At 50.5% G+C, this 14091-nt stretch overlaps 1 protein-coding gene across 1 annotated transcript in view; it reads left to right on the top strand.

The window, feature by feature from the left end:
• Positions 1–13886, top strand: part of VANGL1 (VANGL planar cell polarity protein 1) — a 46369-nt gene extending 32483 nt beyond the window's left edge. The window contains exons 5-8 of the mRNA XM_055711720.1: positions 269–402; positions 3755–3887; positions 5913–6147; positions 7411–13886. Of these exons, the coding sequence (XP_055567695.1) occupies positions 269–402; positions 3755–3887; positions 5913–6147; positions 7411–7671 (763 nt within the window). The 3' untranslated portion in view covers positions 7672–13886. The remainder of the gene's footprint in view (positions 1–268; positions 403–3754; positions 3888–5912; positions 6148–7410) is intronic.
• Positions 13887–14091: the final 205 nt, after the last annotated feature.

Raw genomic sequence — 14091 nt, 5'->3', positions numbered from 1 at the left:
CTGCCCTTGTTTAGGGATTTTTCTGTCACCCTGCTGTTGAGGGCAGAGACCTTTATCTTGCATCTCAAATGAAATTTCAGGTCCTAGAGAGAGTAATTAATAGTCTGCACATTGCACAATTCTGTCTGTGTGGCTGTGCTGTTCCAAACAATGTGGCTATTTTCATCTTTCTTTCTTTCTTTTTTTTTTTTTTCTTTTAAGGAAAAAAAATAACTTGTTGCATTGGGGTGGGGGGGTGTCTTGGTATTTCTCTATTTTTTTTTCCTAGCATCCAGCGAGCTGCACTGGTGGTTCTGGAAAATTACTACAAAGATTTCACAGTCTACAACCCAGCCTTGTTAACAGCCTCCAAATCCCGGGCAGCCAAGCACATGGCTGGCCTGAAAGTCTACAATGTTGATGGTAGGTGAGGTGAAATGTAGTCTCTGAGACTGGGTGGGATGGGGAAGGGCTGGGTTGGCTTTATGCTTTGTTATGCACACATTCTCACCTTTTTGCTTTGCCAGATGCTTGTCTCTTGCTGGAAATCTTCCGAACAGTGCTGAGTTTGCCAGTTCCAGATGACTTTACAGATGTGTTTAGCCCACAATAAGTTTTTTGTCTTTGCTGGGTGAAATGGCCAAGTTTTGGGTCAGGCTTAATTATTACATGGCCTGACAAGCGCTTTTCAGCACCACTGCTGGTTTTAGGCAGCCTCTGCTTTTTGTCACCCTTGGGCCATCTCCTTGGTTGTGATAGTACAATAACCACAACTTTGAACCTGCAGCAGTTCCCCAGTCGTTTATAGCGCTGCTTCCACAGGCAACCTTCAGGAAAATGAAGGAGGTTGGTAGCAGGGGGAAGAATTAAGTGTGCAAGCAGCAGTTGCCGGTGGAAGCGGTGCTTGTCAGCCCGCAGCCTTGGCACTACGTTAGCTATGCGTGGCCATGCTCCCAAGGCATAGTGATGCTAAGCAGCTCTTAGAAATTCAGGGGCGGATAACTATCCCCCTTGAGCTTTGCCATTCTGTAAACCTGTTTCAAACTTTTGGGTTTTAAAGAGGCCCGGGGGGGGGGGGGGGGGGGGGGGGGGAGAACGGAGGGGTGGATCCCTGTGGACACTCAAAGCAGTGAAGACTGGACTTAATCATTTGACACTCTTAAGCCCTATCAGTGGAAGCTGGGCTTGATAAGCAGGGTGTGCCCAGCCATCGCAGCCTTTATAAAAGTGCGCATTCCTTTGATGGAGGAGCTGAAGTTGTGTGGGGAAGTGCTTATGGTGAAGGACAACTGAAGTTTTCTGACCAAAATGTGGTAAGGCACGTCTGTCCATGAATTCATTAGTACTGAAAGGCTTTGAGAGCTGGAAGGGAGAAGGGACAGAAGGGACTTAGCTGGGCAAGGTGGCTCAGCGTGCAGGGTGTGGAGATCTAAATAGGAAGAGTATCTGTCACAGGGAAAACCATGAGACAGGACTGTTTTGCCTTCAGCAAAGTTGCAGCACCTTATGGGTGTGTGGGGTTTTTTTCTTCATTTTTGGTGACTTCAGAAGTTTCAAAAACCTGGTTCTAAATGTTTCCCCAAACCTGATGCAGCACTCCCGAGTCTGTAAAATTAGCTGGGGGTTTAGATCCTTACAGTGGAACGTCCCCATCCTGATGTGAGGGGGGTAGCCGAGGGGAGGGCGAGGGGCAGGCTGTGTCCATCGTGTGTCCCCTGCTGCCTGGAGGGAAGAAGCGCTCAGGTGGCAGAGAACGAGTTGAGTTTGAAGGGGGAGCAGGCTTGCGCTGCGCTTTTCTAGAGGGGAAATCTTTCATTCCAGCTGCTCACTCTCAGTGAGGCTTGGTGTGAGGAAAGGGCTTGCTGGTCCCACAGCGCCTGCACACCGTTCAAACCCAAGAGCCCGCCAGGCTGGCAACAGGACGCGCCGTTCTGGTTACTGCCTGGCTTGGCTTCTGCAGCGCTGCAGCATCCCTTCAGGAGCTGGCAGGGGCTCTGTTCCTGCAGCGCCTGCTGGGGTGTTGGGACTCCCAAGCTCGGAGGAAAAATTGCTGGTCTGATAGCATTAGGAGCTGCTAGCTCGCAAGACTTGGGAAGAGAAGGAGCCAGAAGCAAACTGCAGATGTGGCTGGCAGGCCTTTCCAAGTGTCAAGCTCGTGAGCCTGCCAGCACCTGAAAATTTGTGCCTTCCCTTCTGGGGCAGTACCGGTTGCCTGGGCTGTTCCTTGTGCAATGCCGCTGCCTTTGCAAACGTGGAAATCTCAGGCTTAGAGGCATGTCCTTAATAAGATTCCCATCCATTTTACAAAGCAGAGAGTAGTTCTGGCCGCAGCTCACCCTGGCATCCTGACAGTCTCTTACACCCGCCATGTGAAAAGACAGTAATGCTATTAAGGCAACCTAATTTGTTGGCAGCTTTTGTGTTTGATACTGGAGCAGCCAGGAAGGAAGAACATTTTGCTGTAATCTCTTTTACACAGAGTGGGGAGGCTCACCTTCAAAACCAAGATTTTCATTGCCAGGCATAGTTAACGAGGCAAATTATAGTTCTAACCCAAATGTGGGAGCTAGTATCTCCCTTAAGTCATATCCTCTGTTTCAGGGCTGTCAAACAAAGTCTGAAGTGTTTAGACTCTGAAGAAGCTGTGTGAATGCTTGTCTTTCCCACTGCTGAGCTTCAGACTTCTGTCTTAGAATCTGGTTTATGCTTTTTAGGAAAAATTTTAAAAGTTGCCCTTGCATGAGCAGAACAACTCTTAGCATGTCTGTGCAATGGATTGCCCTTAACCACTGCCAGTTGAGAGTGTGGGCTTTCAGGGCAGTTACTCAGAAAAGCACCTCTTGGCGGTTTGGAGGTAGTCCAGGACTTCTCTCTTCTTCCCTCTGCGTAGACCCATCTCTATCCTCTATCTAGACAGAAGGGTTGGTAGGCTCTTGTGGGACAATTTTTTTTCTCTCTGCCCAAACAGCAAGAGCTTCATGAGGGAGCTGCAGAAGCTACTACGTATTTTAAGGTCGCTAATTAAGGTCTTGTAGTAGACAGCTCTTTCACTTGACTAGGGTGTTACGGAGTAGTTCGCAGCTTCTCTGCTTCTGTAGCTATGTGGGAACTGTTGGCAGCAACAGAAGCTGTAATGGCAGGTGCTGATCAGAATGCCATGAGAAACTACTACACGTAGAGACCCCAGCTGACCCTACCGCAGGACTGCTGCTCTGGCAGCATCTGTCCTTCTGAAAAACCTTATGCTTTGTCTAAAGGTGACCCTGCTGCCTCTGCATCCTGTTTTTACTCCCTGCACGTAACTGTCGAGTTTGGCTTTCGTTCATTCATCTTCATGTCTCATGATGTTTTTGTGTTTGTCTTTCTCCTCTTTCCAACTCCTCACTTCTTGTGCTCTCACACTGTCTTGTTGCTGAAATGTGGTGTGTTCCAGCTGCCCTTGCCTTCAAACTGAAAACATACATAATGGGTGGTAAGTTGCATCCTTGGCATGTGCGCTTCACCTCTGCCTTTGTGTATGTTGCGTGAGGTCCTTCATCCCAACTAACTTTCCTTGTCCACGTGCCAAAGTCCCCTCTCCAAGCCCGTGCTGCCCAGCAGGGTTTCTGCCAGAGCTCCTGAGGACGGGGAAGGGTTTATAGCTTCAGCTGGGAAGGCTGGAGCCACAGAGCACTTTGGACGGGTGCTGTGGGGTGCTAGTCTGTCCCAGCCCCCGTCCTGTGCCTTTCTCACGCTGCCTTTCTCATTCCTTTTTGCCCCTCCTCGCCTCTCCAAGGCCCAGGTAACAACGCGTCGGGGCAGTCCCGTGCCATGATTGCCGCCGCGGCCCGTCGGAGGGACTCCAGCCACAACGAGCTCTACTACGAAGAGGCCGACCACGAGCGCAGAGTGAAAAAACGCCGTGCAAGGTACAGCCGTCCCGTGCCGCCCGCTGCTGCGCGGCGCTGCGGTGCTCAGTCGCGTGGGGCTTGGCAAGCCTGACGAGACGGGGAGACCTGTGATTTAAGGGCTGGGGTTTGGCTGTACATCTGTCACGGTGAAGAAGCGTATGAAACCCGGGTGCACAAGGGATGGTGACGGCTTGCAACTGGAATTATCGGAAGAACGTGTATGAAGCAGAGCTCATGTATATTATGCGGACAAGCTAATGCAATGTCATGGATTAGAGAACTGTCCAGTGCTTGACAAATCTGTAGTTCCTGTAGGAAATCCCATTATTTTTCCCCATGCCCAGCCTTGTTGTCTCGACTCAAGTAATCCAGGGATGGGATCGGTGGAGCATTTGGTGTTGCCTGTTCATGTGCAAGGAGAGTATTTGTGTTTGGGGACTACTGAAAGGGACAGTTTGACTGCCCTTTTCAATGAGCTGGGGAGGAAAGATGTGACCAGAAGCAGTTAACATTTAATTTTGGAACATAGGTGTGTTTTCTGCCAGTCAAACATAAGCTGCAGAGCTGATGCCTTGTTGAGGTGACCCAAGATAGTGCCTCTGTTTGCTCTGGAGCCTAATTATGGTTTGTAGCTGACGTACCTAACAGTTTGAGGCAAGCTGCTTATGGACAGGCATCCCTGAACCCAGCTGTGTTTAGAAGGAATGTGCCGTAACTGGAAGGAGCTGGCTTGTTTCATGTTTTCTTTTTGCAGTTTGTATTTCTTTTGGGGAAATCCTGGCAGAGTGTCGTGCATCCCCCCTGGCCTGCTTCAGTCTGACCTGTGCTCTGTAGCCACTGTCTTTTGGGCGCTCTCCCAGCCTCAGAGCAACAGGAACTTAAACTTTCCCTTCCATGCGGTGTAGCATCCTAACTCGGGCACATCTCCCTTGCTCACTGAGTTTGGTTAGAACAGCTGCTTAGTCAGAGGAAAACCATCAGTCACTAGAAGATCAGGCCAGGTGTTTCAAAGGAGGAAGGTCAAAGCTGCAAGAAAAAGACATGAGGAGATTAGAAACGGATTTCCACCCCCCACCTCCCCCAGGTCAAATTAAACGAAACGGGCAGGGGTCAGGGCTTCTCGCGCTGTTCCTCATACACAGTCTGACTGTAGTATGCTGTGTTTCTGCTTGTCACGAGGCAGCTTCCCCTGCCTTTAAGATGCTTTGGGTATTGAGGTCAGCGTGGACAACATTTGGTGACTTGAGCGGAAATCTAGTGTGAAACAAGTCCTGCCAGGAGGGGCAAAAGAGTTTTGTTGGGTGACTTTTTCCATTATTGTTTCTTTTTCCTGACTGCAGTGTAGCCCCTCACTTTCTACTTACTACTGGGCTAAATTGCAGGTGTCGTATGGCATCTGTTTGCCTTTTTATGGTGTGGTCTTGGTGTTTGCTCACCTGTGCCAACACAGGAATGGTTTGCAGAGGGTGTCTCTGGCAGCAGTGTTAGCAGGGAATTCAGAAGCCCCATCACTGTTCAGCGGAGGGGTGCAGAGCAGTCAGCACAAGTTCTGTATCCAGTTGGTGTAAATTGGAGCAGACTGCAGCTTGTGAGCACAGACTCTCAGAGCAGTCTGTGTCCTGGGTCACGCTAATTTATGGCCAGCCTCCTCCTGAGTGCCTGTCCTTACGCTGCACACTGCAGCACTGCCTGCTGGAACCATTGTTTTCACAGACATGCGTTAAACACAGGGGGAGGCGTGTAGTTGATGTTTATGCTGTGTTGGCAGAACCAAGTACAACGCTTAGGCTTTTAAAGTCTTAATCCTGGTTTATGACCCTCAGTTGCTGGATGGCTTAGGCAAGGAAAGAGAAGCTGCTGTCTACACCTCAAGACTGTCAGTAGAGGAGATTTTATGTAAATTTTCTGATGGCAGGCAGCGACTCAGTGACAGAGATGGGAATAGGAGCTTGTAAATTGTGACTCCCGGGCTCTGCCTTAACCACAGACCCATCCTGCTTCTCTCTTGTTATGGCTCTTGCTGTCTTGATTTTCCTTCTGCAGGCTTGTGGTTGCAGTAGAGGAGGCTTTCACCCACATCAAACGCCTCCAGGCAGAGGAACAGCAGAAAGCTCCGGGAGAGATGATGGACCCCCGAGAAGCAGCCCAGGCAATCTTCCCCTCCATGGCAAGAGCTCTGCAGAAGTACCTTCGCACCACCCGCCAGCAGCAGTACCACAGCATGGAGAGCATCTTGCAACACTTGTCCTTCTGCATCACCAATAACATGACACCAAAGGTAATGCTTTCTCTAATGTTGGTGCAGGAAGGAGGGAGAAAGGGGTGGCACATCTGTGTGCACACAGGACAGAAAATTGTGGAGGGAGCTGAGTGGAAGTTCTCATAGCTGCTCTCGGTGATGTGATCAGTGCATTGTAGGTTGGTTGCGTCCGGTCTCAAAGGGAAGTAATGTTTCCTCTACAGCATCTCCTGTCTCTCTTTAGCTGAACGTGTCTATAAGACAATTTTTCTGATATCCATTTCAGCAAAGGGGATACCAAAGAATTGTTTTGAGATGGTGGCCTTGAGTCACAGAGAATTCTCCCAGCTGGCTTGTGGTAGTGGCATGATGCAGGTGGCAGCCTACAAAGGACCATTTTTATTTTTTTTTGTCACTTCTGCAGTGCTGCATTTTGAACTGCTTCTAATTATCACCTAAATCCCCATCTGTCAGACAGTGTTTCTAATTTGTGGCTGCTTGGTGAAATGTCAGTTTGCTGCTTCACACCCTGACTCTGCTGACTTGCAGACGCAGGGAGGGACTGAATGATGAGGGAAAGGGGTCACACGATCCCCCTCCCACTCTCCACCTTCCCCTTTAAGAACACCCCACAATCGCAGAGAAGGATTAAAATGGTGAGAATTTACTCCTGGGCATTTATCCAGGACTTACTATGCTAAGAGCGGGAAGGCTGTCAGGAGATGGGGCTCAGCACCCTTTCACTGGCATCCAGTGGGACCGTGCCCAGGTATGCGAGGGGGACTTCTGCTGCCCCTGGTAAGACTGCAAAGGAGACTTTAAAACACAAGCAATGTCAAACGGCATTCCCTGTTCTGCTTTCGGTTTTGCAGCCTCATCAGGCTGCAGATGTGGAAACCTCTGCTTTCCACCTTAGTTTGGCCTGAAGAAGGGAGGGACAGCTGTCCCACCCACAGTCCAGGACTGCAGTTTTGGGATGGGTTATGGGGCTGGTAGGGGAGGAATGGCCTCTACTCGACTGAACTGCTGCTGGGTGGCAGTGCTTACAGCAGAAGTCTGGGCTATAACTTTGTGAGCTTGCTGGGATGGACAGAAAGAGGATCCTTCTGGTGGCTGTGTCTGCTGCTGAGGTCTGAAAAGCTGGGAGGGACTGGGGGGAGGATGATTCCTAAAGCGTGGAAGCTGAAACTATTTGCAGCATGGCAAACCCATGCTCGTGGAGCTGTGTCTGGGGATGGGAAGAGAGCACTGAAACAGGATGAGTCGTGGGGCCAGCGCTAACTCGTGTCCCTCTCTCGGCAGGCATTCCTGGAGCGTTACCTCAACCCGGGCCCAACCCTCCAGTATGACAGGGATCGCTGGTTCTCCAAGCAGTGGACGCTCGTCAGTGAGGAAGCAGTCACAAGCGGGTTACAAGATGGCATTGTGTTTGTCCTCAAGTGCTTGGACTTCAGCCTTGTTGTTAATGTGAAAAAAATCCCCTTCATCAAACTCTCAGAAGAGTTCATAGACCCTAAATCTCATAAATTTGTCCTCCGCTTACAGTCTGAGACTTCAGTCTAAGGGATTTTGAGGGTGGGTTGTTTGGGGATTTTTTTTTTTTTCAATATTGTGCTTTTGGGTTTAATTTCCCCAATGCTGACTGAAACTGGCAGATGATGGACCAGTAATATTTGACCATCTGCACTTTATTTGGAAAGGGGAGGGGGGAGTTGGGATATCTTATCTAGAAAGAAATATCTTAAGAGGCGACAGGGTGACTTGGCTCGGTTAGCTCAGCCTTGGAGACAGAACAGATTTTTTTCTAACCCCCCCATCCCCGCCTTGCCAGGCATACTGTAAATCTCATGCTCGCTCTTTCTCCGCACGATTGCAACGTTGGTATTTTTGTTGGAGCACTGCCTTACGCCGTGCGCACGCCTGTGCTTTTGTGTCTCTGCTTTTGCTACCTGTAGCTTTTCTGAGAGCACGCTGCTCACTTCTCCGCTATAGAAACCTTCTTGCACGGGGCTGTGGCAGTCCCAGTTCACTCGGGGAGGAGAGGGTGTCACAGGGCAGGTGTGAGAGGGCTGCTTCTGTGAGCCACCTAATCTAGAGGCTGAAGACTTTTATTCTTTTCCTCCTCTCCACGGGCCCTCTTCTGTCAGTGCTGGACCTGTGTGAGCATGGTGGGATGGTTTTGCTCTCTGTGAAGTTGCTTGTTTTGAACTGGATCAGCCCATCTAGCAGCTCTTCAAATTTTTTAATGTTTTTACTTTTTTTTTTTTTTTTTTACCAGTGCTTCTTAGTGAAACTTTTCTGCAGGACACAGCTCCCTGTTATCTCTCACCTGCTTTCCTCTCTTGCTTGCCCATATCTTTGTCAGGCACTCCCGAGGTTCCCTATTTCTCCCCTTCTGTCTGGCTTTCCAAATGTGTTTCTGCAGCCACAGTCCCCTCGGGGTCTGCCTTACCGCCGCGTCCTTTTGCACCTGCAAGGGCTGCGTATTTGCACTGGGACAGGGTAGGTAGGCAGCTGGCTCCTCCTCAGATAAATCACAGACCCTCCCTATGTCTGACAGCCTCTTGGAGGGGGGGGGGGGGGGGGGGGAGGCAGGAATGTACCCCTCCCTCTCTAGCTGGCTCCAAGTGCATCCAGAGGGAAGATGGGCAAAAGGAATTCCCTGCTTGGGGAGAGGAGCCAGCGAAGGGCTGACCCCTGCCGTGTGCGTTTGCTTTGGAGAACTGCTGTGCCCTGGAAACACTGCAGTGTGTCCTCACCGTACGCCTTCAGCTATAGCTAAGAAATACCAAACTATGTCTGAATGTTAAGTCCGCCTGCCTTTCTTGGCCTTTCTGTACTGCGGGAGTTCCTGCTCAGTGCTGGGACCCGCTCCTGAGACACGCAGGTTTGTTTGTAGGGCTGCCTTTGCCCGTCAGTGAAGCTTTTGTGTGCAGCTTCAGCGTCACTTGAGTTTCACGGGGTTTTGTAGGGTTTGCTTTTAACAATGAGACTAAAGCGATGTCTGAAGTCTGATTGCCAGCACAGGGCATCATGTGACTCCAGAGCCCGCTCCAAAGCTGGCAGTGACCTGCCTTCAGGCGGGTCCCTCTGAGACCCCTCCAGCTCTGTGGCAGTGGATTTGTGTGTGTGAATGCAAACACTCGATTCATTCTGCCCTGCCTTTTGCCATGGAAATATCTGTCGGGCAGAATCTCACCTACCTTCCATATGGATGTCTTAACACAGAGGGCCCCAGTTCAGTGAGGTACATAAGCCAGTGCCTTTCATTGCCAGGGTGTATTGTCTTCCAAGGGGGGGCTGTGACAGCCCCTCCTGTCCCCTTTGGCCTTCCCCAGCCTTCCCTGGGCTCTTCTAGCAGCTTGTGGGGCTGCCTCCGTGCTCCCACCAGCACAAGGTGGCCTGGCTAAGAGCGGAGCTCTGCTAGTCCTGCATGGCATGGCTGGTGTGGGCTGGCCAGTGCCCACCAGAAGCTGGTGGGAGGGAGCAGCCACCTTAAGCAGGGGTGCTGGTGGCGTGGCAGGGGGGTCCGGCCTCTTCCAGCTTCAGAAGCAATGGAGCTGTGGGTCCGTCGGCACCTGCGGGTAGTCCTCTTTGGGGTCAAGGGAGCACCCTGTGAGTGAGGGTCCCAAATGGTGACTCCCCATCCAAGCGATGCCCGCGGTGTCCTGCACCTTTCTTACAAGTACGTGGCAGTCAGCTGGATCCTGTCTTCTCCATGTGACGTGCCAGATGTGGTTTGTGGAGAAGCTAGGTGGCACAGGACGTGATGGGGTCAGGCCCGTGTCCCTGAAAGGATGGGAAGTAGGTAGGGTTTTCCCTTCTCTAAACTTAGCGTTTGGGTTTCTTTCTAGGTCAGGCTTTCTGGTCTGTATGTGGACTCCTTTATTGACTGTGGCCTTCGCAGTGTTTTATTTTGAAAAAAATAGACTGGTTTCTTCCTTCTTTTTATTTGGGGGGAAAAAAAAAAAAAAGGAAGGGGAGCATATAGTATCTTATCTCACACCTGGCTCTCCTAAAAATGTGTGTATCTGGCGTTTGTGCCGTGCAAAACCAGCAAGGTGGGAGAGACTGGAAGTAGCTTGGGAGACTACGGAGCACTTACGCCTGTGTGGAGGCTACTGCCTGTGGCTGAATTGGCTGATTTCTGTGAAGCTGGAGTAAGAACCACCTTGCTGGGGGGCTTGGGTGGGCTGTGTGCGTGAGAGCGCCTTGTCACAGGCACCTCTGCAAAACTTTCTTACTTTCCCAGGGTTTCCTTCCTCTTTCCTTTTCCCTGCCCCACAAGGAGGGTTGTCTGACAGTATCTTCTCAGGAAACTCATGTCTTAATTGCATTAAATCCTTGAACAGGTGGAGAACCAGGCGGAAGCGGTGTGTGCTTGCTCTAGGTCTGCTTCCTCAGCTGCATGCCGTGGTTCAGCGCTGACTTTTCTGCCTGCTGCTGAAAAGGACACGGTCCACAGGGGGCCAAGTCCCACATTCGATGCTCTTCCCTGTGTCAGCAGTATGAATGCTTTGCCCGATGAATTCTGAAGGAGGGGACTTGGTCTCTCAAACCATCTCTTTAGAGATGCAACCGGCTTGGGGTGAGAACAGACTAAAAGGGGAATTGGGACTCCTGAGTATTCCCTGGTTTAGTTTGGGGTTTTTTTACAACATTTTATTTTGCAGAGCGTCTCTTGTTTCCCCTCTCCATGCAAGATCCAGGGGACCACTGTCATACCTACCTCACTGGGGTGTTGTGAGGCTAAAGTGCTTTGAGATCCACAGATGGATCTGTGGTATCTATGGGAATTCAGACTGTAAAAATACGGATCAGTTAGAGCAGACTGGTTTGTTTAACTCTGTTTATAACCAGCTAATGAGTAAGAGTCAAGTCACAGGGAATGAAGCTCGATCCAAATCCTGCAGTCCTTACTTCTGCAGAGCTTGCCAAGAGCTGAGCACAAAAAAGGCTGGTGGGGTTTGCCAGCCAAGTGCAGGCTGTTCTCCTCCTAATGCCTTTCCTGTCCTGCGCTGTCTCCTTGCACATATTCTCCCTTCTCTCTCCCAGCCTGGATGCTTGTACCTGGCTGGGAAATTTTATTTTATTTTTTAGAATTCAAGTGGCTTATAAGACAACCCTGTTTGTGGTGAATTGGATGGTGTTCCCCTCGGAGGAGAGATCCTTGCACTGGGCGTCCTTCGCTGAAGGCTGAACCATTCGATAGGGTGCTGTGCTGCCTAGCCACGAGTGGTGTTGCCCCGTTCTTTTATGTTGGCATTTTTCCTCTGACTCTCAACTGTGTTGCTCAGATACTTTAAAGGCTTTGGGTTTTTTGCTGTCTGATTTGTTACAGCCTAAATCCAAAGCCATGCTGAGATCTTCCAAAACCAGATGCAGCTAAGATTTTCAGCTGCTCTGGAGCAGATGGAAATGGCTGTGGGTTTCCATGAAGGCTGGCTTTCTCTTTCGTGGCTGAAGAGTGAAAGATTTCTTGCAGCTTCTAGGAGTGTAGGGGCAGATGCCAGACCCTTAATACCTTGCCAGTCCGGTAACTAGGCCTGAGCAAAGGTGGTTAGCAGGTCTGTTTGCCTCTCATTGCCGTGTGGCTGCAGCCATCCATGTGTAGGCTCTGTGGGGCTGCCCCAGGTCTCGGACTCCTTTGGAGTCTTCTCACACATGGAAGCAGAGCAGATGGCGCTTTCAGAGGGGTAAGCTTTCTAGCTGTCCCCTCTACAGTATAGCAGTCCCTGACCAAGCCCCTGTGGTCACCCTGGGGATGTGGGGGGCAGTGCTTGCAACTGCCAGTTTTTACCCTGTGGAGGGGAGACGTTGCCACCCACGCACCCCTGTAGGCAGCAGGGTAGCCGGGGAGGGATGCCCCGGGCATGGCAAGCGTGATGCAGCTTGCTGGCAGAGCAAGGTCAGCTCCTGCTTCTGGGCTTGTCCTGTCTTGAAGGATGTCCCTTCAAGAGCCATCCTCCCTGAAGGGGGATATTGGAGAGAAAGGCTGATGTGATTTCAGCCTCTGCCAGATATTCCTCTGGCTTCTACCTCTAAAAATTTTCCTGCCAGCAGCTTCAGTCACTCCAGACCCCATCCTCGCCTTCCTGTGGTTCCTTCCCCGCCCCCCCCCCCCCCCCCGCCCCGCCAAAGTTCCCTATTGAGGCAGAACAAGTATCTGCTGGGATGGGAAGTGCTGGGGCTGCAGTTCGGGGCTCAGGGGCAGCTCCCGATTAAATGCAAGTCTGGGGGAGATCTGAACAAATCCCAACCCTTATGGAGCCTCTTAACATTTTCCTTTGGGCTGGGGATCTCCATGCAAAGCCTTGGCAATCTGCTGTTGCTAAGTCGGCCAAAAGCTGCGGGGAAGGTGTTTCTGAAGCTGGTCTTGCCCTGTGTAAGTAGCTTTTTAAAGTCTTGTTTGAGATGCGCTTGTTTCCAGCACTTGCTGCTGAAGAAACTGGAAAGAGCCATACGGTGCTAAACGTGGAAACCCACTCAAGTCAGTTTCATCTTGCTTACCAAAACTGTAAATCTGCCATTTTCAAAGGCGAAACGAAAGTCTTGCCATCCTCTCACAAAAATGCTGTAGTCTGGTCCCCGACTCCACTCCTCAGTCACGCTCCGTTCTGCCCTGCCCTATGAGAGCTGTTCACGAGGGCTGTGCACAGATGGCTGTTGTCTCATTCCGTTTGTGTGTCTGTGTGCTTTTTCCCTTCTAGGTGTGTGTGTTACACATGTCTAAAGCCTCAAGCCAGGCTTGGTGGTTCAGTGTTTAAACTGTGTTAAGAAGAAAGCGCTCTTGGGATTGAGCTGTTTGTTTTTAAAAAAAAAACAAAAAAAACCCAAACATACAAAACCCCTAGATTTCTGTTCTCCTAAAAAGAGATGGCTTTGGGCCATGAAGTCTCCTACAGGAATACGCATCCTCCTGCGTTCAGGATTTTTGATGACCATAAGTTGCCGTTTCTGACAGCTGCTCTGTGACTGGTGCAGATCGCTGAGATATTCCTGAGCTGGGTCCCCGCCGCACCAGCGGTCCAGCTGGTGCCGCCCGCCCCTCTGCATCCCTCCCAAGAGACTGCGGGTTTTTATCCCCGTATCGAACCGGAGCCCTGCGGGCAGCAGGCAGCCAGCCCTGCCCTGGGTGTGCTCTGCCCAGAGAGGGAACCCTTCCCCCTGGCTGCTCCCTGGGCACCTCTCACCAGCGCCAACGATGCTTGGGAGCATCTCCTGCGTGTGTGGCGAGGGGATGCTGTGGCTCGCTACCTGCACAGGCGTAACTGTGAAGGAATCTTACACTCTTCTGTGCCTGTTTCTTTGATTCAGCATTATTGTGTCTTGGAAGGGGGTGGGAGCGAGCGCCCTTCCCTCGCCCTCTTTTGATCACTGTGTAATACTCTTTTTCTACACAAACTGTGTATAGTAAGATGGCTTTTGCCAAGGTTTTCTAATTAATAGACACTAACCAGCATTTCTTGCCCACCCCCTCCCACTCCCCTTTTATTTTCCCCCTCTTCTTTGCACATGTGACTTTAACTGCAATGGTACATGGTCTTTTCTGTTCTTTTCTAATCGTGAACTTAAGTAAGCAAATTCCTGGTGTCTGTGACATTAATGCACTGTGGGTCTAGCCTAGTACACTGTTCTGTTCCAAGCTGGGTTCTCTTAAGTTATAGCTGGATGGGGTTTTGTTGTTTTTTAAACTGAAACATAAAACCGTTTTACACTTTGCATATTTTGTACAGTAAAATTCTGGAAATAAACTGAAACCAGATTTGATTGTTCCACTCCTTCCTCTTATCCTTTCAGACAAAAAAAGAAAGCTTTTCTGGCCTTCAAGCATTCCTTAGCTGTGGCTGGGAGGGGCCCTGCAAACATGTGGTTTAACCTTTTCTGAGGCTGTCTTTTTGTCACCCTTGTTCTAGACCCTTCTGATCTGCCCTGCCACAGTAAAATGCAAACTCATTTGTCATTCCTGAAAAAAGACTGGTA

This window comes from Falco cherrug, chromosome 5, assembly GCF_023634085.1.
Source record: "Falco cherrug isolate bFalChe1 chromosome 5, bFalChe1.pri, whole genome shotgun sequence".
Lineage (NCBI taxonomy): Eukaryota > Metazoa > Chordata > Aves > Falconiformes > Falconidae > Falco > Falco cherrug.
The sequence above is the reverse complement of the archived record's forward strand: the minus strand, read 5'-3'. Positions and strand labels throughout refer to the sequence as shown.